The sequence below is a fragment of the Macrobrachium nipponense genome, chromosome 12, assembly GCF_015104395.2.
Source record: "Macrobrachium nipponense isolate FS-2020 chromosome 12, ASM1510439v2, whole genome shotgun sequence".
In the NCBI taxonomy this organism is placed as follows: Eukaryota; Metazoa; Arthropoda; class Malacostraca; order Decapoda; family Palaemonidae; genus Macrobrachium; species Macrobrachium nipponense.
In genome coordinates this window covers 104,255,743-104,278,357 of record NC_087205.1, presented here as the reverse complement: position 1 = coordinate 104,278,357, position 22,615 = coordinate 104,255,743, and the positions used below count along the sequence as shown (strand labels likewise).

Genomic DNA, 22,615 nt, shown 5'->3' with positions numbered 1-22,615 from the left:
CTTTCCTTTTCAAATTTCTGTCTCCTTCTTTACTTAGGGCAATAAGAAGAGAGTACCATCATATGCTGGAACGGACAAGGTACAGATGAGTGAAGTGGCCATACTGTTAGGGTTAGTGTCAGTAAGATACCTATCAGTAGCAGGACATTCCTCTCTTTAGCAAGGGGGAGAGGAATAATAACAAACCTACATGAGTGGATGAATTGGTTTGTTAGGAGAACAGAACTTCTTATCTTCCTCGGACGCAATGCAATATGACATTGTGTAAAACCCAGAAGTCTGACTCTATGATATTCATATATGTCTTACATTCGGAAATACTGGTCAGTTGTGTCATAGAATTCTGGTATTCAGAGAACTGATCAAAGGTGGCAAACTCCCAGTTGGTTAATAGTACTTACCTCCCACCAAGAGTAAGTCTATCCTAATGTTAAGACCGAAGGTTTGTTTTGTATATGAACAAATGACAAATTTTTAACCAATTTGTATTTTTCATAACTTACAAACCTGAGGTCTTAACATTAGGATAAATACTCAGCGCCAGCTCGAAACCGGTAAAGTTTAAAATAATTGTGTACGCAAAGGACTATTGGCATCTGTGCTTGGTCACAAGACACGTGGAGCCACCCACATACCCCTCATTAACTTGTGACCCTGTTAGTTATTCTTCCAACCCAGGTTAGTTGATAGAGGGGTGGTTAGAGGTGGGCCTTTGTATGTTAAGACCTCAGGTTTGTAAGTTATGAAAAATACAAATTGGTTAAAAATTTGTCATGTTGTGTTGGTTGAATGGAAAAGAAAATTGAAATAGCTAAGGGTTTTTTCTTATTTAAAAAGACAGGAAATTCCTAAGGATTTACTTTCAGCTGGTAAGAGCTGTTACTTTGTACCCCATTCCATCTGCACAAATGAATTTTATATGATTAGTTCTTTTATTGAAAACTTAAGATAATATGTAAGATTTTATTCGTAGAAGAGTGAAAAGTTTGGTGTAAAAGGGGTCCTTATAATAGTATTAAATCTCCATGGCAGATGAACTGATATACAGGTGGAATTATTAGAAAATTAAGAGCTATAAAAAATGTAAGACTTCAGTGTGTGAGATACACGGCATTCTGAATGGATATAAAATTAACTGATATTGTAGTTAGAATTGTCATAAGTACAAAGTAAGGTTGCAGACTAATATGAGATTTTGGTAGATTGCAAGAGAAAAGTTGAAGTGAAATAAGTATTAGTAACATTAAGGGAGTAGAGGCAAATGAAAGACGTAAAGGTGTGATTAATGTTAGAGACGGTGGGCTGATGGTAATGATTTATTTGTACCATTTTTTGTAGTAAATTGCATGAATGACGGTAGGATGAAGTATGATTAAATCTTAAAAAGATGTGAAACAAGAAATGCAGTAGGAGGTCTGCTAACAAACGGAAGAGTATGACTTGGCAATAAGTCATGAATGAACAGTTGCACAGACACCACGAGAGAGGGGAAATCAAAAAGCAGTGTCTGGATTAAAGGTGAATTCTGTGTGAGGTTTGAAAAATAATGTCAGTAAAGGATAGTCAAGTGGGTGTTGGTTACAGTAGAAGTTATCCAGGTTGATATCCCAAGTCAGTGGATTTGTGCTGTTATTGTCCCTTCATGCAAGAAAGTTAGAGAAAGGTGCTACTCCTGTCTGTTACTCTGTTGCTATGAAAAATTTATTATCTCATTTGAACCTTTGGAATGTTAGGTTATTAGCCAAGCAAGAGTTAATTAGCTCTTGATACAAATTTAGGTGTAAATCCATTGTTCCTGTATTACTCCAATTGTTCCAACTTTAAGGACTGTCACATGGAGGTTAAGTACCTCCACCAGCAAGGTCTGACAGAGGTTATATTTTCTTACTGAATAAGATTTATGTGGATTCAGCCAGACAAATCTGATAGATGAAAATGTGCTCATAAGTACTGAAGGTGACAGTTATGTAGTTTAAGCATTGTGTTTTTTCATAAGGACTGAAGGCGACAGGGTTATGTAGTTTAAGAATTGTGTTTTTTCATAAGAACTGAAGGCGACAGGGTTATGTAGTCTGAGCATTGTGTTTTTTGTCTCATGTGGGATTTAATGCTAATTTTTATCCTTTGTAAGCTAACTGATAAATTGCAATAATCATTACCTAAAGCAGTATAATTTTGTATCCCACTGTTTCCTTTTGACCTATGCTGATTTCATTGCTTTTGCAGGAAAAATGGACATGTTTAATCAGTCAGTGGGAAGCAATGAATAATGTAGTAGGTTTTTTATGACTGGATTTTACCAAGTATATTTTTATTCACAGTAAGCCAGCGTTGGTGGGGTAATAAGCGGTTGGATTATGCATTATATTGTCCGGAAGGTTTAGCCAATTTTCCCACAAATTCCCTGCCACACCTCTTTCATGCATCATACTGGGAGTCGTCAGATGTTATAGCCTTTATTCTCAGACAGGTTTGTATAGTGGTGATAAATTTCTTCAGTATTATGTCTGCATACTTGGTTTTGATGTTTTCATGTTATGAAAACTATTGGTTTTTAGTTTATAACAATTTAGAAAGATTGTTCTACTGATCAAGTGCTGATTATTACTTGTTTGAATTTTCATTTCCTAAAACTCTGCTGTTACTGTAAAAATTAAAAAAAACCTTCATGAGTGATTTGGAAGTTAGTAAAAGGGAATTTTTCCATGCTGTATTTAGAAGCATTTTACATTAACATTATTTTTCTCTAATTATGTACTTCTTCATTGGTAATTTAAATTTTAAAACATTAACACTGAAGAATAGTGTGTAGCCTAAGAAGATTTGGTAAGGGATGTAAAATCAAGCTGTTTGTGTATTTGCTGGTGCTGGAATATGTGCTACACCTATATTTTTAAAGATATTATAATTTCAGGAAGCAGAGAGGAATGAATGTGGACTGATCATTTTTTCCAAAGTCAGTTTCTTTTGATTTAAGGAGGCTTTATTTTTCAGCTGGTAAGAACTGATCATGCTGGTCAAATGGCAGATGAGAAGGATTTACCTGTATTCTCCCCAACACAGCCGAGAGAAAAATGGATTAAGAAGAGAACCTCAGTAAAGATCAAGGTAAGAAATTGCACTATTGAATATCGGGTTGTGCATTTATATGAGTTTCTACAAGCAAATTTACACATGGAAGAATTTTAATATACAGTGGTACCTTGACCTATGAGTGAATTAACCCTCTTACGCCGAAGCCCTAAAAATCAAAACCTCTCCCGTATGCCGAGGCCGGTTTGGAGTGAGCGTGGAAGCGGAAAAAATAATTTTTTTCAAAAAATCACAGCGCGCTTAGTTTTGAAGATTAAGAGTTCATTTTTGGCTAATTTTTTTGTCATTGATTGAAGTTTAGTATGCAACCATCAGAAATGAAAAATAATATCATTATCATATGTAAATAATGCGATATATGGTAGCGAAAAAAAAAAATCATACATAATTGTATTCAAACCACGCTGTGCAATAAAAGGTCAAAGCTAACGAGTTACTTTTTTTTTTTGTATTGTACACTAAATTGCAATCTTTTTGATATATAATACATTGTAAAACAATAGAAGCAACACCGGAAAAATATCACAAAATGATGTACGAATTCATAACGCGCGGACGTAAAAAAATGTTATTTTAAAAAATTCACCGTAAATCTTAATATTGTTCTAGAGACTTCCAATTTGTTTCAAAATGAAGACAAATGATTGAATATTACGATACTGTAAGAGTTTTAGATTAGAATTGCAGATTTCGACCATTTCGGACGAGTTAAAGTTGACCGAATGTCGAAATTTTTATATATATATTTTTTATATGCACATATTTCGGAGATGGGAAAAGCTACAACCTTCAATTATTTTTTATTATATTCTTCATGAATTTGCGCACATTTTGATATATGAAACTCTATAAAACGGCTAATATGAAAAGGAGCAAATATGAAGTTGAATATATTTTTCAAAAATTCACCATAAATCACAATATTGTTCTAGAGACTTCAAATTTGTTTCAACATGAAGATAAGTGACTGAATATTACTAGTCTGTAAGAGTTTTAGCTTACAATTACGTTTTTAAACTATTTCGGTAGAGTCAAATTTGACCAAATGTGGTTTTTTTTTATTTATCGTGATTTATATGCAAATATTTCGAAAAAAGAGAAAAGCTACAACCTTCAATCATTTTTAGTTGTATTCTACATATTATTATTATTAATAGGTGTTAGTTTTTCCAGACCTCTGAGTCTCAAGTAGACTCTTCTCGGGCTGGTTCTCAGGATCAATCCTGAGACAAAAAAAAAAAAAAAAAAAAAAAAAAAAAAAAAAAAAAAAAAAAAAAAAAAAAAATAAATAAATAAATAAATAAATAAATAAATAAATAAATTTAGACTTTATTTGAGAAACCCGTCTTATTTAAAAAATTTATGATTTTATTAATTGAAAAATCCCTGCTTTCCGCAAGAATATTTTTCATTTCTGAACTCCGCAGATAAATAGATCTTTGCTGGGTCCAATTTGGGCACTCAACAAGCAAATGCTGTACTGTCATGGGTATTTGACATCTGTTACATTTCACTGGGTCAGCATGTGGTGTTGACATTAAGTGACCATGTGAGAATCTTGTGTGTGTCCTATACGTAGCCTTGCTAGGATCACCTCTTTTGCTCTTTCCTCCTGTGAGGATGTCCTCCATGCATAGACTTCAGTTTTTATATTTTTAAGTTTGTTTGTTGTTGGCACCGAGGCCCATTCTTCTTTCCAATCCTGGTAAATTAATGTTTTAACTGATTTTACCCAGGTCTGACTGGGGCATATGAATTGTTGGAGGGATAGTGCAGGCTAATTTGGCAGCAGAGTCTGCATATTCATTTCCTTTTATTCCCACGTGTGCTGGGATCCAACATATTTCCATTGATATTCCTGATTGGAGGAGTTGATGAATTTTTATTTGAATTTCCTGTACTATTTGGTTTCCTGATTTATACTGTCCTATTGCATCTATAGCGCTACGTGAGTCACTGAAAATTACAGAGACACTTGCTTTTGCCTCAGATATCATATCTAGAGCCATCTGTATGGCTGTGACTTCAGCAGTAAATACTGATGATATTGAAGGTAGGCTTTTTTTACTTAACATATTTTTCGAATATGCAGATGCTCCTACTCCAACATTATTTTTGGAGCCGTCTGTATATATCATAAATTTTATCGCCTTTTTCTTCTAATGTGCTACCAAAGCATGTTGGCGGTACAGTTTTTCCGTCTTGTCATTTGTTTTTTGAGTAGGTAAGACAGGGAGGTACATATCTTTACTCTATTTAAAATCCATGGTGGTGGCAATTGTATTCTACATAAAATTGCACACATTTTCATATATAAAAACTTTATGTAACAGCTAATTTTAAATGGTGCAAACATTTCGACAATCGCACAAAAAAAATTCTGATTTTTTCGGAAGAGTTACCGCGCGGACGTAAGGAAATTTTTTTTTTTTTTATAAATTCACCATAAATCGAAATATTGTGCTAGAGACTTCCAAGTCATTGCACAATGAAGGTAAATGATTGAATATTACTAGAATATAAGAGTTTTAGCTTACAATTGCGTTTTTCGACCATTTCGGTAGAGTCAAAGTTGACCGAAAGTTGAAATTTTTGCACAACGTTATTTATATGAAAATATTTCAAAACTGATAAAAGCTACAACCATGGGTTGTTTTTAGTTGTATTGTGCATGAAATTGCGCACATTTCCATATATAAAACTTTATGTAACGGCAAATTTAAAATGGTGCAAACATTAGGACAATCGCACGAAAAAATTTATCGGTAGAGTTACGGCGCGAACGTAAGGAAAATGTTTTTTTCATAAATTCACCATAAATCGAAATATTGTGCCAGAGATGTCCAATTTGTTGCAAAAGGAAGGCTAATGATTGAATATTACTATAATATAAGAGTTTTAGCTTACAATTGCGTTTCTCAACCATTTCGGTAGAGTCAAAGTTGACCGAAGGTTGAAATTTTTGCACTTATCGTTATTTATATGAAAATATTTCAAAACTGATAAAAGCTACAATCATGAGTATTTTTTTGTTGTATTTTACATGAAATTTTGCACATTTTCATATATAATACTTCATGTAAAGGATAATTTAAAATGGTGCAAAAATTATGTCAAAGTGACGAAATAATTTTTGAGATGCGTCACTGATACTTTTTAGTGCGATAAGAAAGAAATTCACGCTTGCGCGCCTGCGTAGCTATTGTAAACAAAACAACGCCTTGATCCGTGAACTCCCAGCATCCCCCAAGGCGCGTGATTCAAAAGTTTTCGGCTAGTAGGCCTATAAGTATTTTTCCGCGAATTTTTAAAAAAACTTTTTTGAGTCGACGTATGATACGTCCATTCGGCATACGGTAGACATTTTTACTCGACGTTTAATACGTCCATTCGGCGTAAGAGGGTTAATGTACAAGTTTTCTGAGGTACGAGTCGTTACTTGGTCGAGGTACATGAGCTTGAGATGCCACTGTTACGTAAATGGCGTAGTGATGAAAATTGAGATAAGCAAAGAAGAAAAAGTCAATATACATCTTTTCCATTAATCTTTTAAAAGTTATACATTACTTCACTGTATCCAATAATATTGTATATCTTCTCATATTATTGCATTATAAAATGCTACTAACTTAGCGATCAATGTTTTGGTTTGGAAATCAGCTGATGGCGAATACGAGTTTATTTTGCCATATTTAACTCAATTCTGTGCAAATTTTCTTGCTTTTAGTTAGCATAAATGAATATCGTGATTGTGAACTAAATTATTTTGTCGTTAACAGATGAAGTTGGTGGTATGTTTATTGAGTAAAAAATCAAGTGATTCCATTTGCTATTTTCACTTTACTTCATCGTAATACAAACTTTACATGATTCATCTTTTATCGGCGTGAAAACAAGAGTAAAATGTTCTTTCAAGCCCAGTAGTTTTGATTAAAATTATTTTCTCTCAATTTCATCTACGGTTGTATTTTATGGCATAAGTTTATGGGAATTTTATCCTTGGTGCCAATGCACGATAATAGTCATTGGCAGCTTGAACTGTTTTCTCAGCTTCAGCAACAACTTGGTTTAAATTTAACAGTATATTTCCTAGTTGATCTTTGATCTACAGCGAATAAAGTTAATACATAAAAAATCTCAGTCTTATTCTATATAACGTCATTTATAACTTAACTATGGTAATTGTTTACTATCATACAATGGTTGAAATACAAGCCAGAAGGACGTTGTTGTTATCCAGTTTGGTTGTACTTAGCAAACAAAGTTGTTTTTTGTTTGGTTGTTCATGGCTTTATAACATTAAAAAAATACTTTCATCATTCTCTCTTTTTTTTTTAACATATTTAACTAGATGGGATAAAGTTAGGCTATTGTAATTTGTCTCTCTTGTAAAATCGGATTATTGTAACTTGAACACTACTGTACACTGTATAAAACCTTATTATATCTTTACATATTCTTTCTATTATGTTTTTACACAATATTTGTTATTTAGAAATGTATTTTCCTTATTTAATAACATGAAATATAAAAATATGGGGTGGCATTTTGAGGGTTAGATCAGATTAAGGGCACTTTAAGTATTTTCAAAGGGGAAAATTGATTTCATATGTGAGTAAATTGAGCTCGGTCAAAGTACCACCGTTGTCTTAAAAATTTATGTTGAAATTTATAATTAGATGCTAGTAATGAAATGTATATTTAGATGCTATGTAGCAGAATAGACCAAATGTTTGGAAGATTTTTTCAATTACAGTAAAGCTCAATGTAAGCTAAAAGTCACTTTATGGACTATTGTTGCAAGTATATTGGTCAGCCTTATACTGTCACATCTGCTTTGTCTGTGTAAAGTTACATCTTGCAACTTTTTACTTTTTTACATTATAGTCCCCATCTTTTCACAGAATGTTGCAGCAAATCATAGAGGAAATGATGTGATTGTTCGAGAAGGTGCTCCACAGTGTCTTCAGGCACGCTTCATGTATGGACCACTAGATATGGTTGCACTCTCAGGTATTTTTCTTATTTTGTACAAAGTGGAGAGTGTAAAAGAAATTTTTCTGTAGTTTTCTATATATTTTCTTCATACTTGCCAGAGTTGTAGGACAATTTGATACAGTACACATACATAAATGAGTTTTTCCCAAGCATTATGAGAATGAGAGAGACACATAACTCATTTTTTTATTTTTTTATTTTCCAGGGGAAAAGGTGGACATACATATTATGTCTGATCCACCTGGTGGTGACTGGCAGCAGATCAGCACAGAAGTAACAGACAAAAATGGGCGTATCACTTTCACCATTCCTCCTGAAAGATCTCTCTTATGTGGCATGTATCCAGTCAAAATGGTTGTCAGGTGAGCTCTGGCATTCTTGTGGAAATTCAGTAGAGGCCACAGATGATTACATTTAGATAAAGACCAGTATCCATGGAAGAGCTATATATAAGCATGTACTTTATGCCAGTTCATCAAATAGCGTTGCCTATATGCATTATACTAGTATTCACATTGTAGCTATTGTCAAAGTCATTTACGATGATTTGAACAAGTTTCTGGGCATAGAAATAAGAGTGATTATTCCAAACTACACTAGTTTTATATATAAACTTTAGTAGCTTATTTGCTTTTTTCTTTAAGCACTGTAATTTAAACATACATAGAGAGGTAAAAATAGGTTTCACATCCTTTTCATACATAGTTGTGAAACTGGGGAGAAATTCTTTGCGAATGGCTACTTTTTTATGCTTCTTATGCTATTTACTGGAGGTTTGTTTATAGCAAACCCATCAATCTTATTGAGCCCAAATTATAGTCATGATGTCTCCAGACATGATGTAAACCTGTAAACAATTAGTTGGTAGAAACTACCCAAGAAACTACCCAGCTTATTCTGTTTTGTCTCACTGCTCTATACCTATGTGAGATTTTGTTCCCCAGCCCTGCTTCAGTTATTTGGAATAATTAATTTTTACTCATTTTGTGTTTTATAATTTTTTAATTTGGGCATAGTTTCATTCATTTTTTCATTTACTAAGTTATTAAAAAGTTTTTCATCAACAGATATGAATTTTGCCATAGTATTCCTTTCTATTTTTCCTAAATTAGCAAGTCTCATTGATTTGGTTCTTATTCAGGTGTTACTTTTAATTGATTTTTGTAATTTTTGGCATGTCTTCAATCAGTTAATGTAGAGGTAGGTTTTTGTTGCTTCTGGTTTGTTGTATGGAAAGTCTTGGCACAAGGATCAGCCACAAAGTCCCTTATCCTCCAAGGTTTAACCGGAGCACGCACTGATGCCACCAAAGCTTGTGATGATGCTGAACTAGAAGAGGAAGAAGAACAAAGAAAAGAAGTAAACTTACATCTTTTCTCTTGCATGTCTTACCAATTGTTCATACGAGGAACAAACCTTCAGTCTTAACAATAGGATAATGTTCTAGTGCCAGCAGGAAACTAGTTAAAAAACAATCAAAGATTGTAAAGTAAGGAATCTGTGGCATCTGGCAACTCATACGCACACGAGGTGGAAGCTGGTCACTGACCAGGCTTGGAACCTTGTGACATGTCAGTCTTTCTTCAATTGCCTTGGAGAGCTGACTTTTGCTTTGTTATCAAGTTTTGCTTCTAATGCTTGCGATTTCACCATAAAAGTGTTTGCCACTGAATCCGAAAGCGTACTTGAATTCGCCAACACTGAAGGAGGCTGTGACGCAGTGACTGCCACCATGTTGGATTGTGATGTCACTGAGATCTAGGCTGGGATTTCATCAAGTTTGATGGAAAATGTTGGGTTAATACTGGTAACCCTGTGGGAACTGCAAGGTGATATCCAAAATGCTGTGGTGTTGGAATCATATACGTCTCTACAGATGTTGTGGCATTTGCCCCCATAAAATGGAGACCAAGGGGAGACAGGACACCCATTGAGGGAGGCACTGGAGGGAAGCATGACACCATGCAGTGGGTCGACAAGCCATCCAAGGTTGGTACACCTGATAGGCTTGCTGCCACCCACATACCCTCCATTCTGTGTGATTCTGTAGCTGAAACATATGTCAAAGATGGCGATGACGCCCCTTCCTTGCAGGGAAGGAAGGGGCATAATTAGGTACAAAGCCTCCCAAACTCTCCAGATGCTCCAAAAATGAATCACTGGATGAACCCGATGGGGCATGGGAAGCATATAGCAAAAGCGGGGAAACACATGGATCAGTATCACGATTGGCAGAACAAAAGAAGATAAAGGCATTTCGCCATCCAAAGATGACAGCATCTCCTTTCTCCTGTACCGACCCTTCCCATAAAACTTTTTCCATTGTTCCACCGAACATTTTCTCTGCACTTACTACATGTTGGATGTGGATCCGTTGACACTGATGTTAAAAGTCTTGAACAAGGAAACCCAATAACACCCAGTCATTTCCTCTGTTTGCTGCAAGATCCCGAAGAAACCTTGGACGGGGAGGTAAAATGATCCATGATATCCAGATACCCATACAAACCCATAGAAATCACACACCACTGAAACACAGAAAGAAAAGAAAAGGCGGGCAAACTGAGCTGGCTTTAAAAGGACAGAGCAAACGTGACCTCTCTTAAAGGAGGTAAGAAAGTAACTGATGGGATCACGAGATGCCGAAGGCATTATGGAGATCCCACAAATCTTGTGATCAAGCACAGATGCCAATAATTCCTTGTGTATACAGTTTTTTATTAATTTTATCAGTTTTCCAGCTGGCACTAGAAGATTTATCCTGATGTTAAGACCTCAGGTTTGTTAGTTATGAAAAATATAAATTGATTAAACAATTTGTCATATTTTATTCCTTCACTTAGTTTTTGGGTTTGTTATTAAACTGGATTAGTTTTGTCCTGCCACCATAAACAATACCTGCAGTAATTATATGATTCTCTCTTATCAAGTATATGTACTGTAACATATAAAGTAGTTTCGCTTATCAGTGTCGTCGGTTAACGCTGTTTCAGTTTTATGATGCTTGACTAACATTGTCATTAACCAGATTTTTGCTGTTGGTAGCCAGCAGTTTTTTGGCATCGGTAGGTGGTTTATTGTTGTTGATAGGCAGTTTATTGGCATCAGTAGGAGCTTATCAGCATCGGTAAGGGATTTTCAGCACCAATAAGCAGTTTTCTGGGCTTGGCCGTGTCGCTCCGTGAAATAAGTTCCTTTAGCACTATTTCTAAGGTAAAATATTGTTATAATACCAGACAACCGCTAAATTGGAAATGCCAGAATATTCTGGCTCACTCACCTTTATTAAAAGGTGTCGGTATGGTTTCTGGGGCAAGTGAAACCACTACCACTGGTCCTTTTCCAATTAGCCTTTCCTACATCAAAAAACCTCAAAAAGAGAGGAGCCGACCTATGGCTCACTACCTGCTACTGTGTAGCTAGCGCCTCTGACATCATTCCTTTGATAGCACTACTACGCTGCACACGCATTTTCTTTTGCTGTGTTGTGTTTCTCGCTTTTTGGAATTTTATTTCACCATGGATCGTCAATCTGCTTCTGCATGCAAGTTAAGTACTGCTATTATAGTTGACACTATTTAGGGGCTGCCTTTGGCATTTTTAACCAAATTATTTAGGTTTTTATGAGTCGACGTCCCAAGCGGCGTCGGCCCCGAGCCGCCATAGCAGCGTGCTCCTTTGTGTCTCCTTTCGTGTCTCACATGGTCTCCCATACCTAGTAAGCTCGAATTATCATAGCAGTATTGTTATGTCATTATATTTTTATTTTTATTGGTGATGCAGTATTGACGATTGTGTCTCTACACGGGGGATTCTACCAAGCATGTGTTCCTGTTTTGTAGCCTTTCAGAACCCTACCAATCCAGTTTTCATGCATGCATGTTCCTTTTGGTTAGGTTACCTTGTTAGGCTTTGTGAGACTATGCTAGTCCTACTTTTAGTCCTAGCCTACCCTGGCTGCCTGTCCCGCGTTTATTCGTCACGACACTAGGCCAGCTGCTCGGAGTTTCCAGGTCTTGACCACCCTTACCGGTTGGTCATACCTAGTCCCTCCAGGACGTTTCTCTTTCTCTTCATCTCATTTTCTTTCCTTTCCCCCCTTGTATACTGTAGATTTCATTGTATTTTATCTCATTGGTGAGTCGGCTTTGGTTGGCCTATAAGCCTTCCTTTCGCCTGGCCTTCTTCACCTCGTGGGTGCCTGCACCCAACCGTGAGAAGTCCAGGCGGTCACGTAGTAGCCACCATGCTACTGCACCTCTCCCTCCCCCCCCCCCCCCCCACCATCTCTCACCCAGGTGGGTTGATATCTCGCTCACGTTGTCGCTGACAACTGATCCGAGTTCCCCCTTGGGGGTGGAGGGAGACCCCCACGGGGACCCACGGTGTGCGGATGGCGTTACCCAGCCGTTCTCATCCCAGAGTAGGGGAGGAGCTCGGCTCTACCCAGCCTCGGCCGGCCACCAGGCTCGGGTGAGGTCGGCTTCCCTCGGCTCTCTGGGCCATACCCTCACCCTCAGTCACCCCCTCCCACCCGCTCTGGCGGAAATAGGATTCCGGCATAGCCGGATTCCTTGAGGGTGATGACTATGTGGAGGCTTCGGCTTCCGACGGTCTTACAGTATTTCATTTACCACCTTATAATTTTCCTTGTATTTGTATTTATCTTAGTTTTACTGTCGAAGCCAATGTGCTTCTCCGGGAGCTACCCCTCCCTTCTAGTTCAAGTGTTATGGCGGAGTCACCAAGCTCCGCCGCCTCACCTGATCTCTCCCATCTCGACACCCGGTACCTGCTTGGACTACTCCTCTCCGGTGTATGACAATATTAGCTACCCCGCTTCAGTAGTTTTCTGTTCTCCGGTGTCACCGGAAACACAGTTAACTACTTGCTACTAGCTCTACCGGATTCCTTAGCATGGTGCATGGCAAGAGACGGCCGAGTCGGGAATAATTCTACAACACCGGACCACTCCAGTGTTATGGCATATCAACCACGGACATTGTCCGGATGGTTAACAATGGTACTCATGTATCATTCCATTTACAGGTCACCCATTGTATGGAAACCGGCTGCAACGCTGTCCTCCAGGATCCCTGTGGGCACGACGTTTACCGAACCCACGCCACCTGTGCAGTCCAACTAGAAGGTTCAGTAGTGTGGCCTCACGAGAACTGTTTCACCTGCTACGATCTCGTGGAACGAGTCTCTTCTGATGTAAGTGACTCTCTGGCGTGTACATAGAGATACAGGGTGGACCATTGTAATATATATGTCAAACATATACCTCCTAAGTTAAGTTATAGTAATAAGAGATAAGTTTAACACTAACCTTCTCTTACAGGCAGCCCAGTCTGTTCGGGATGCTGCTTTTTCCACCCTCAAGGTATGGGTGGGCGGCTTCGGACAGAATGTAGGCAAGGTGAGGCCATACATCCTCTCCCAAGAGATGGCCACTTGATCTTCCCCTGGGGGAAGAGCACCGGCTACGTAGACCCCGAAGTAGCAGCTCCCATCATAGCATCTATCCAAGACGCAGTGTCCCAACTCTCAGAGGAGGCTTCAGCGCAGGAGGTCGCCGAGGAGGTCGCGGCACTCGATCTGGACGTCGAGCCCATGAAAGTGGACGGCATGGGCAACGGTAACGATGTTAGTGAGGCAAGCTTTGTAGGTGCTCGAGGCCTCCCCTTGGGCACGTCTAGACCTTCTTCCCCTTCCTCTTCTACTTCCTTCCAGGGATTCTCCGGGGGATTTCCATCATCCAGATCGAAATCCCTCTTGGCGATCCCTAAAGTCAAGGGCAAGCGTGACTCTAAATTGCTGCCAAAGCCGCTTCCTAGAAAATCAAACACCAGCCAAGTCTATAAAACTCCGGTTCACCACCCAGGAGCGAACAAACCCAAACATGGGTCTCTCTCCAAAGGGACGAAGACTAAGTCTTCCAAGGAGAGAACCCACTCTTCCTCCTCGGACCATGTGGCATCCACCTCTAAAGGTGCGATACCGAAGGTATTCAAGGAGAGGGCAGAGCCCCCCTCCTTCGACCAGGAAGCATTCGCATTCAATATGATGCAACAAATGGGGAACATGGTTGGAAACTTGGTCAATACCAAGTTTTAAGAAATCCTGGAAAGGCTGGTTACACAGGAGACCATAGTCGCAGGTCTCCAGCGAGGCGTAGCGTCGGGGCTTCAAATAGCCCAAGGCCAGGTTATGCCGGACTCCTCCACTCTCCCTCCCTTCCACCCAAGCAACCCATGGAGGGTGGCTAACTATGCACCTTTCGTAAACGGCATGCTTACAATTGAGGGCTGCGGAACTCGAAGGATTGAGGACTTCGAGTTCTACCCACCAGGGTTGCAGGCCCCTTTCATAGGCTATGTCCGTCTTACGGAATCTGCTTTGATCAGGGAGGACAAGGTCCCGAAAGAGACGGTCATCCTCTCTCGGGACCAAGCTCAACAGGCTTGGACCCGTAACCTCGATAAATGGCAGTGTGTTAACACTAAGGTCACGGCCTTCAGGAGTCCCTTCACAATTTTCACGGTGGATGCAGACACCCTGATCCCGTTCACATCTAAAGTGGCAGAACTCACTCAGCACCAATAAGCAGTTTATCAGCACCGATCAGCACTTATGTAAATGACATTTAGTATTGCCATAATGACTGTGATGTTGCGGTTATTGGCGCTCAACCAGGAATGGAACCCCCGCCGATAACTGGGGGCTGCCTGCTTATTGTGCACGTTAATTTTGCTGTTTGTGGTAAAACAAAGAACACAAATTAGATGTATCCATTGGGACGATCTCAGGTTGATTGAATGACTTCCCTAGAAGTAACAGTATGGCCAAAATGCTGAAGTATCAATATTACCATGACATGCATAAATTGAGGAGGCATTGCTGGTACAGGTACTCCTTGTTTAGCGATGGGATTCCATTCCAGTGACCACATCGTTAAGCGAATTCGTTGTTAAATGCGTTATTCTCTTTATTTTGACTAATAGCATTAATTTTCAGTCATATACACAGAACTAGTTTCTGACATAGCCTACTACTTGGCAAAGTTCTGACAATGCTTATCATTGTATTACTCATATATTTTAACTTCATCATTTTATAACTTCATAGTGCACAATTTTCTTTAAAATTTTTACCTAGCACATTTAGCCTACATTCCTGAGTTAGCCTACTAGTAAGTCAATACAGTTCTAAAGATTTCTCAGAATCTGCATATTATTCAAAGGTAACTTTCATATTCTAAATTTGGTATTTCATAATTATCACTATTAGAGTCTTCATTATAAATTTTTATTGTAGAGGGTAGTGAGATTAAAAAAATAATGAATGAATTTCAGTGATCATGGAATTTGAATGTTGCTGTCAAAATGAAAACAAAGCACAACGCCATCTATTGAGTAAAGAGAACACTAAAATATTTGCTAATGGGATAAAGATTTTCTAGCATTGATAAAGATTTACACTTGCGCTTTTTACCTCTAGTATCATCTGATCTCATGGGTGACATATCGAATACGTATGTAAATACACAGTTGTATAAATAAATGATTAAACTGTATCACATATAAGTTTTTCAAGCAAGGAAGGGAATTCGTGCTGCCAAATGTCTCATTGTTTTGATTAAAAGGATTGACTTGGTAGAGACTTCTCTTGTGGAATATTAAAAAATATATATTTTCAAGTTAATATAAAAAATGTATTTGACTTCACGCATTTTCTTTTCATTAATAATAATTCAATTTTTTTTTCATTACAAGAATTATTCGGCACAATTTTTGCCGTCTTGGAGTTGTAAACAATACGTGGTGCTGCGCCACCCGTATGGCCACGCAACGAACTAATGGCGGCTGAATCAAAGTTTCCAAAACCTAGGCTAGGCTAGATTATCGGCACTGAATAGCCTTTCTCTTGCCACCATTGGCAATGCTTTTATTTTCATTTTATGGTTTTTTCTCTCATGTTGGCATTGTAACTCCGAGTTGCCGTAAAGTGAGTACTTTTCTGGGCTCAGCTCGTGTCGGCCTATGAAAGGATCCTTAATATCATTCTTTCTAGGTAAAATTAATCTAAAATTACCAGAGAAAAACAAAATTAAGAAAATGTCAGTAAAACTGACTCGCTCACTCTTAAAAGAAGTGTCGGTATGATAATAGGGGCGAGTGTGGAACACTACCACGAGACAATCATCAATTAGAACTTCCAATCAGAATCCCCCCAAGAGAGAGCCGATACCAACGGGCGATGCAGCCGCTACTACTACTACTAGAGGACGCCACGGACAGCAGCGCCCCTAGCGGACATCCTTAATTTTTAGCGCTAACGCCAAGACGTCTTTTTCCTTGTGCTTTGCTATTTGTTGGCAGCCATCCACCTCCTACGCTATCTCGCCGGCCTTCAACCCTACATATGAGGCTCAAGGCTACAGTCAGCCGAGAGGTAGGGCGAGAGGTACTTTCGTCAGCGTGGCGCAGGAAGGGGGACAAGGAGCAGGCAGTTCAGAGGGGGCGTGGTGGCAACCCGCCCATCAACAATGAGGCTCCCCAGGTAGGAGGGAGGCTGTTCCTCTTCTGCCACAGGTGGGGGTTCAGCAATTGGGCACAGAGCATAGTGTCCAAAGGATTGGGCTGGAGTTGGATCAAAGATCCCCCTCCAATCAAATCATTCCACCAGATACCGTCAAAGGAATTGACAGATTACGCGGAAGAAACTCCTTCAGAAAGGAGCTATTGCGAGAGTCAAGCATCTAAAATTTCAAGGTCGCTTATTCGCGTGCCAAAGAAAAAAAGGCTCAAACAAAAGAAGGGTAATCTAGACTGTCAAAGCTAAACTCTTTCATTCGTTGCGACAAGTTCAAGATGCTTACCCTCTCGCAAGTAAGGACCTTACTTCCGCGTGGAGCCGTCACATGCTCCATCGATCTTACAGACGCATACTATCATCCCCTATAGCAGGCACTTCCGCCCATTCCTAGGCTTCTGGCTAGGAAATCAAACATTCTCATTCAAAGTGATGCCCTTCGGTCTGAATGTAGCCCCCAGGGTATTCACAAAAATAGCAGAAGTGGTTGTTCAACAATTGAGAGCTCAGGGAATCATGGTAGCAGCATACCTCGACGATTGGTTGATCTGGGCACCAACAGTCGAGGAATGTCTCAAAGCCACCAAAAAGTAGTTCACTTTCTGGAACATCTGGGGTTCCAGAAAAACAAACAAAACGAAATCCAGACTTACTCCGAATCTCTGTTTTCAGTGGCTAGGAATCCAATGGGATTTGTCTTCCCACAATCTGTCAATTCCAGTGGCCAAACGGAAGGAAATAGCAAAATCTGTCAGGCAATTTCTCAAATGCAAACCAAACGTCCAAGAAGAAACCAGGAGAGAACCTAGGGTCTCTTCAGTTTGCTTCGGTAACAGATATCCTTCTGAAAGCAAGGCTGAAAGATATAAATATCGAATTTGGCGGTCAAGAGCAAACTCCAAATATCGAGACAAGTTGTCAGTAATCCCACAGATCCTCCGCAAACCAACTACGGCCTTGGTCAAAGGTAAAGAACTTAGCCAAGAAAGTACCCCTTCAATATCCCTTCCCAGTGTTAACCATTCACACGGACGCATCCCTGTCCGGTGGGGGGGATACGGCTCAGTTCAAACAGGTTCAGGGGACTTGGTCAGTTCAATTTCGCCAGCTCCACATAAACGTGTTGGAAGCAATGGCAGTTTTTCTTACTCTGAAGAGGCTGCTTCCCCCGAAGAAGTCTCATCTAAGGCTAGTTTTGGACAGTGCAGTGGTAGTTCATTGCATCAACAGAGGAGGGTCCAAATCCAAGCATGTGAATCATGTCATGATAGCCATCTTTGCATTAGCAAACAAACACAAATGGCATCTGTCTGCCACTCACCTGGCAGGAGTAAGAAATGTGATAGCAGACGCCCTGTCCCCGGTCAGTTCCTCTGGAATCAGAGTGGTCTCTGGACAGACGGGTCATTCCAGTGGGTAGTCCGGAGAGTCCCAGGTCTCCAAGTGGATCTCTTCGCCTCACAAGCGAACCACAAGCTCCCTTGCTATGTGGCCCCCCAACCTGGACCCTCTGGCTTTCCACGGACGCCCTGTCGTTGGATTGGAATCAGTGGAGGAGAATTTACATTTTTCCTCCAGTGAATCTTCTCTTGAAAGTCCTAAGCAAACTAAGGTCTTTCAAAGGGATAGTAGCTCTGATTTGCACCGGACTGGCCCAAGAGCAACTGGTATCCTCTTCTTCTGGAATTGGGTCTCCGACCTCAACGGATCCCCAATCCCAAGCTATCACAATCAGTACAAATGAGGACTGTGTTCGCTTCCTCAGGAATTCTCCAGACCCTAACTTTATGGAACTTCATGAAGTTTGCGGCTAATAAAGATGCTGATATTGACCCACAGAATATTCTCTTCTTAGAATCAGATAAGAGAGTCACCATTAGACAATTAGACTCAGCTGTTAAAAATTAGCATCTTTCTTGAGAGAATCGAACACTACAACCATGACAGTTAATTTGGGCTATATCCTTTTTCAGATCCTTGTTTGAAAAAGGTTTAGCAGCTAGCACGATTACCACTCATAAATCGGCTTTGAAGAAAATCTTTCAAGTAGGTTTTCAGATAGATCTGACTGAATCTTATTTCACATCTATCCCTAAGCCTGTGCTAGACTTAGACCTTCTCAGAGGCCTACTACAGTTTCATGGTTTTTAAATGATGTCCTCAAACTAGCTTCAGATACTGACAACTCATCTTGTACATTCATAATGCTCCTGAGGAAGACATTATTCTTATTAAGCCTAGCCTCAGGAGCCAGAATTTCAGAACTGTCGGCTCTATCCAGGGATGCGGGTCATGTGGAATTCCTTGCATCAGGAGAAGTTCTACTTGCTCCGGATCGTAGCTTTTTAGCCAAAAATGAGGATCCTCTTGCAAGGTGGGCTCCTTGGAAGTTTATCCCACTTCCACAGGATCCTTCTCTCTGCCCAGTATCAACTCTTAGAGCCTTTCTATCTCGTACTTCTTCAAGATCCTCAGGTGCTCTCTTCATGAGAGAAAAAGGTGGTACTTTGTCAGTAAAAGGTATTAGACAACAAATCCTTTACTTCATTAAACAAGCCAACCCTGAGTCATTCCCAAAAGCACATGATATCCGGGGAGTAGCCACCTCAATTAATTATTATTTTTCAAACATATGAACTTTGAGGATCTTAGAAAGTATACTGGATGGCAAAGCCCCGACAGTCTTTAAACGGCCATTATCTAAAGTCCTTGGAATCTTTAAAGTTTTCAGCAGTAGCAGCGGGAAACATTGTTTCCCCTGATACTGCAGTAGGGGGGCAGTTGTAGTATAGATCCAGGTCTCCTTTCTACCTACATCATCCAACATGCCTCACCCTATCGCCAGGCTACTCGAATATCATAGCCTTAGCCGTTGAATCATATAGTGGATTGTCCCTTATTTTTTTGCTAGGGACATCCACACTTGTACTGATAATGTACTTCAGTGTACCTACCCTTATTTCTGGGCTCAGCTCGTGTCGCTGCGCGAAATATCCTTTAATCTATTATTTCTAGGGTAAATGTACTAACACATACCAGAGAATAAATAAAATAAAGAAAAAAGGTCAGTATAACTGACTCGCTCACCCTCCAAGAGGGTGTCGGTATGAAACACTAGCGAGTGAGACCACTACCACGAGCCAAATACCAATAGAAATCTCCCACAACAAAAACCCTCCATAAGGAGAGCCGACCCACCGAGTGAGCAGCTCGTACTACTACTACTCCATCCCATGCTGCCGACTGCTGCGCCTCTGGGTGGTCATCCTTTTCAGTTAGCGCACACGAGTCACACGTGATATTTTTTCTCTCTGTGTTTTTTGTGCCCTTTCGTTGGATTTATCTATGATGGAGCGTGCAGCTATTGCAGCAGCTAAGTTAAGTACTCAGTATTCATGGTTAGTTGGTTTTTTCCGGCCCTCAGTCAGTATTTGCCGTTTTTTAGGTATAAATACGGACTCTGGGGTCGGAAGCATGGCAGCATGGTTTCTGCCGCGTGGTGGGTTCGTTCTCGGTCTCCCATACCTAGAACATCCCTTATCTATATACGCTCTATATTTATTATCCATTTTACTTAGGGTACTGTCTACTCAGGTTGGTCATGCATGCATGTCTTTTACCTTATGTAGGCTTCTTCTTTCCAGACCCTAGTCGGCTCTTAGTATCGGCCTCTGACTAGCTTTGAGTGGTAGACTTTCCTTCGGGTTAGTCGTACACTCCTGGATTTTTTCTCCGTACTATATTGTTTTCTTTCTTTTATTTTATTTTATTATACCATGTATTTTGTTGTGGCTAGGTTAGTTAGGCGTCTGGCGTAGCCTAGGTCCTGGCTCCTTGAGCCTATGCTACCGCTCATCAGTTCGGTTGCTTCCCTATAGCATCTCTCTGATCAGTCGGTTTTGGCCTAGTAGGCTCCATGCTATCCAACTGTTTTCAGTTCAGTTGCTTCCCGATAGCATCTCTCTGATCAGTTTTTGGTTGGTCCTAGGCTTAGTTTTCTTTTCTTATTTTAGGTCTTACCGCCAATCGTGGTCACTAACGCGATCACGAGACAGCCAGAGAACCGCCTGCCCAGTCCCCGCCCCCTTCCCCCCTCCTCCCGCTCTTCCATAGAGTCGGGGGAGGGTGGGTCGGTCTGCCCACGCTCGCTCCTCATACCCGAGCATGCCTCCCTCTCTCCCCCCAGGCGGAGGGGCCAGGGAGACGGGACAGACCCTGACTGGACGTGACCTCTCCTCTCCGGCTTCTCGGTCCGGCCAGGTGGTGATGTGGTGGGGGGTGGGGACTGGCCTTTCCCCCCATCCGTTGCTCCCTTGTCGCTCCGGTTCGCTCGAGCCTGTATGTCTCCTCGCTCTTCCCGACCTTGCTAGGTCTCCTTTCCTGATCGGAGTCCTGGCACCCAGCGGGAAGTTGTTAGTCCACCCAGTAGAGTGGACCGGAACATACAGTGGGTCCCTGCTAACCTTACCGCATTGCTGAGTTACTAAACTCCGCTACGGCCGCTGGACTTGGTCCGGTTCGTTTGTGTTTTAGGTTTAAGCGTTATTAGATTAACTATAAGTTTATCTTAAGTACCTTAAACCTTTTCCCCCCCTCCCTTCCATGTCTTACTGGATATCTCCGGGATTATAGCCTATTCAGGCGAGGCAGGGGGGGGTTATGCCCAAATTTTTTCCGAACTCCGCATGCAACGGAGTTTCTTCTGTCCTTTAACCTGTAAGTTTTATCTTTAAAGATACTCATGTAGCTTCCCACTTACAGGCCACCAACTGTGAGCATCCGGGATGCGCCGCCACACTTCAGGACCCATGTGGACACGAAGTTTGCCGGTCCCATGCTCCATGCGCGACGCTGCACGGGGACATCCAGGTCTGGTACCATGAGACGTGTACCATATGTTACGATCTGGTGAGCCAGCTTTTAGAAGGGGTGTAGTATCCCATCTCCGGTAGCTGCTCCGCTTCTGTTTTTAGTGCTTAAGTTTTCATCATCACTTTAACTTAAGGCATCTAAGTTAAGTTATAATTTAAGTTTTAGTTTTAAGTGATTCTTAAATCTAATCTACGCCCTCGCTTCCAGGCGCCGTCAGTGAAGGATACCGCACTGGCAACCCTGCGGGCCTGGGTCGGCGGTTTTGGGAAGAACGCCGCCAAGGGTAGCCCTACATCTTGGAAAGAAGCGGGTGGCGCTGTTAATCTTCCCCGGAGGCAACAGGCGACAGGATATGTCGACCCAGCAGAGGCGGCCCCTACTATCGCCTTCATCCAACAACAGCTGGCTGCCTCATTAACTGATCAAGACCAGGATATCTCCACGGACGTCGCGACTCTAGATATTAATGTGGAACCTATGGTAGGTGTAGACGACCTGTTGGTCGAGGTAAGTAGGGTGGACACCCAAGGGTCACCCTTGGGTGTAACTGTTTCTTCTACTCCTGCAACCTCTCCATCCTTCCAAGGCTTTACAGGTGATGAATTATATACTCCTCCTGACGCTTCGGTTAGACCTAAGGTCAAGGGTCAAGCAGTGAAATCCTTGACTAAGGCGTCGTCGTCGTCTAAGAAGTCGACTTCGGCGTCATCCTCCTCACGTAAGTCTCCGGCTGCGAATCCCGGAGCAGACAGGTCTAAAGCTTCTAGCTCCGGCTCTAAGTCCTCGAGAGTAAATCCTCCAGAGAGCGATCTCGCACCCCGGCAGAGTCACCAGTTCCGCTACCCTTGGTTCCGATTCAGAGCCACCCTCCACCTCCGCAGCAGCTCCGCCTTGGACTCCAATGCTGGCCTGTTGCAACAGGTGGGCGACCTGGTTGGGTCCCTAAAGAGTAGCATGGAACAAATGATCTCTCGTCTGTCGGATAGGATTACTTCCCAAGACTCCATTATAGCCGGACTGAGAGAAGCCCCTCTAGCCTCTCCTCCACTTTCCA

At 40.9% G+C, this 22,615-nt stretch overlaps 1 protein-coding gene across 1 annotated transcript in view; it reads left to right on the top strand.

Annotated features, from left to right (window-relative positions):
- Positions 1-22,615, top strand: part of LOC135224902 (protein retinal degeneration B-like) — a 143,783-nt gene that overhangs the window by 76,508 nt on the left and 44,660 nt on the right. The window contains exons 15-18 of the mRNA XM_064264227.1: positions 2,322-2,470; positions 2,995-3,108; positions 7,998-8,106; positions 8,297-8,453. Coding sequence (XP_064120297.1) covers positions 2,322-2,470; positions 2,995-3,108; positions 7,998-8,106; positions 8,297-8,453 — 529 coding nt within the window. The remainder of the gene's footprint in view (positions 1-2,321; positions 2,471-2,994; positions 3,109-7,997; positions 8,107-8,296; positions 8,454-22,615) is intronic.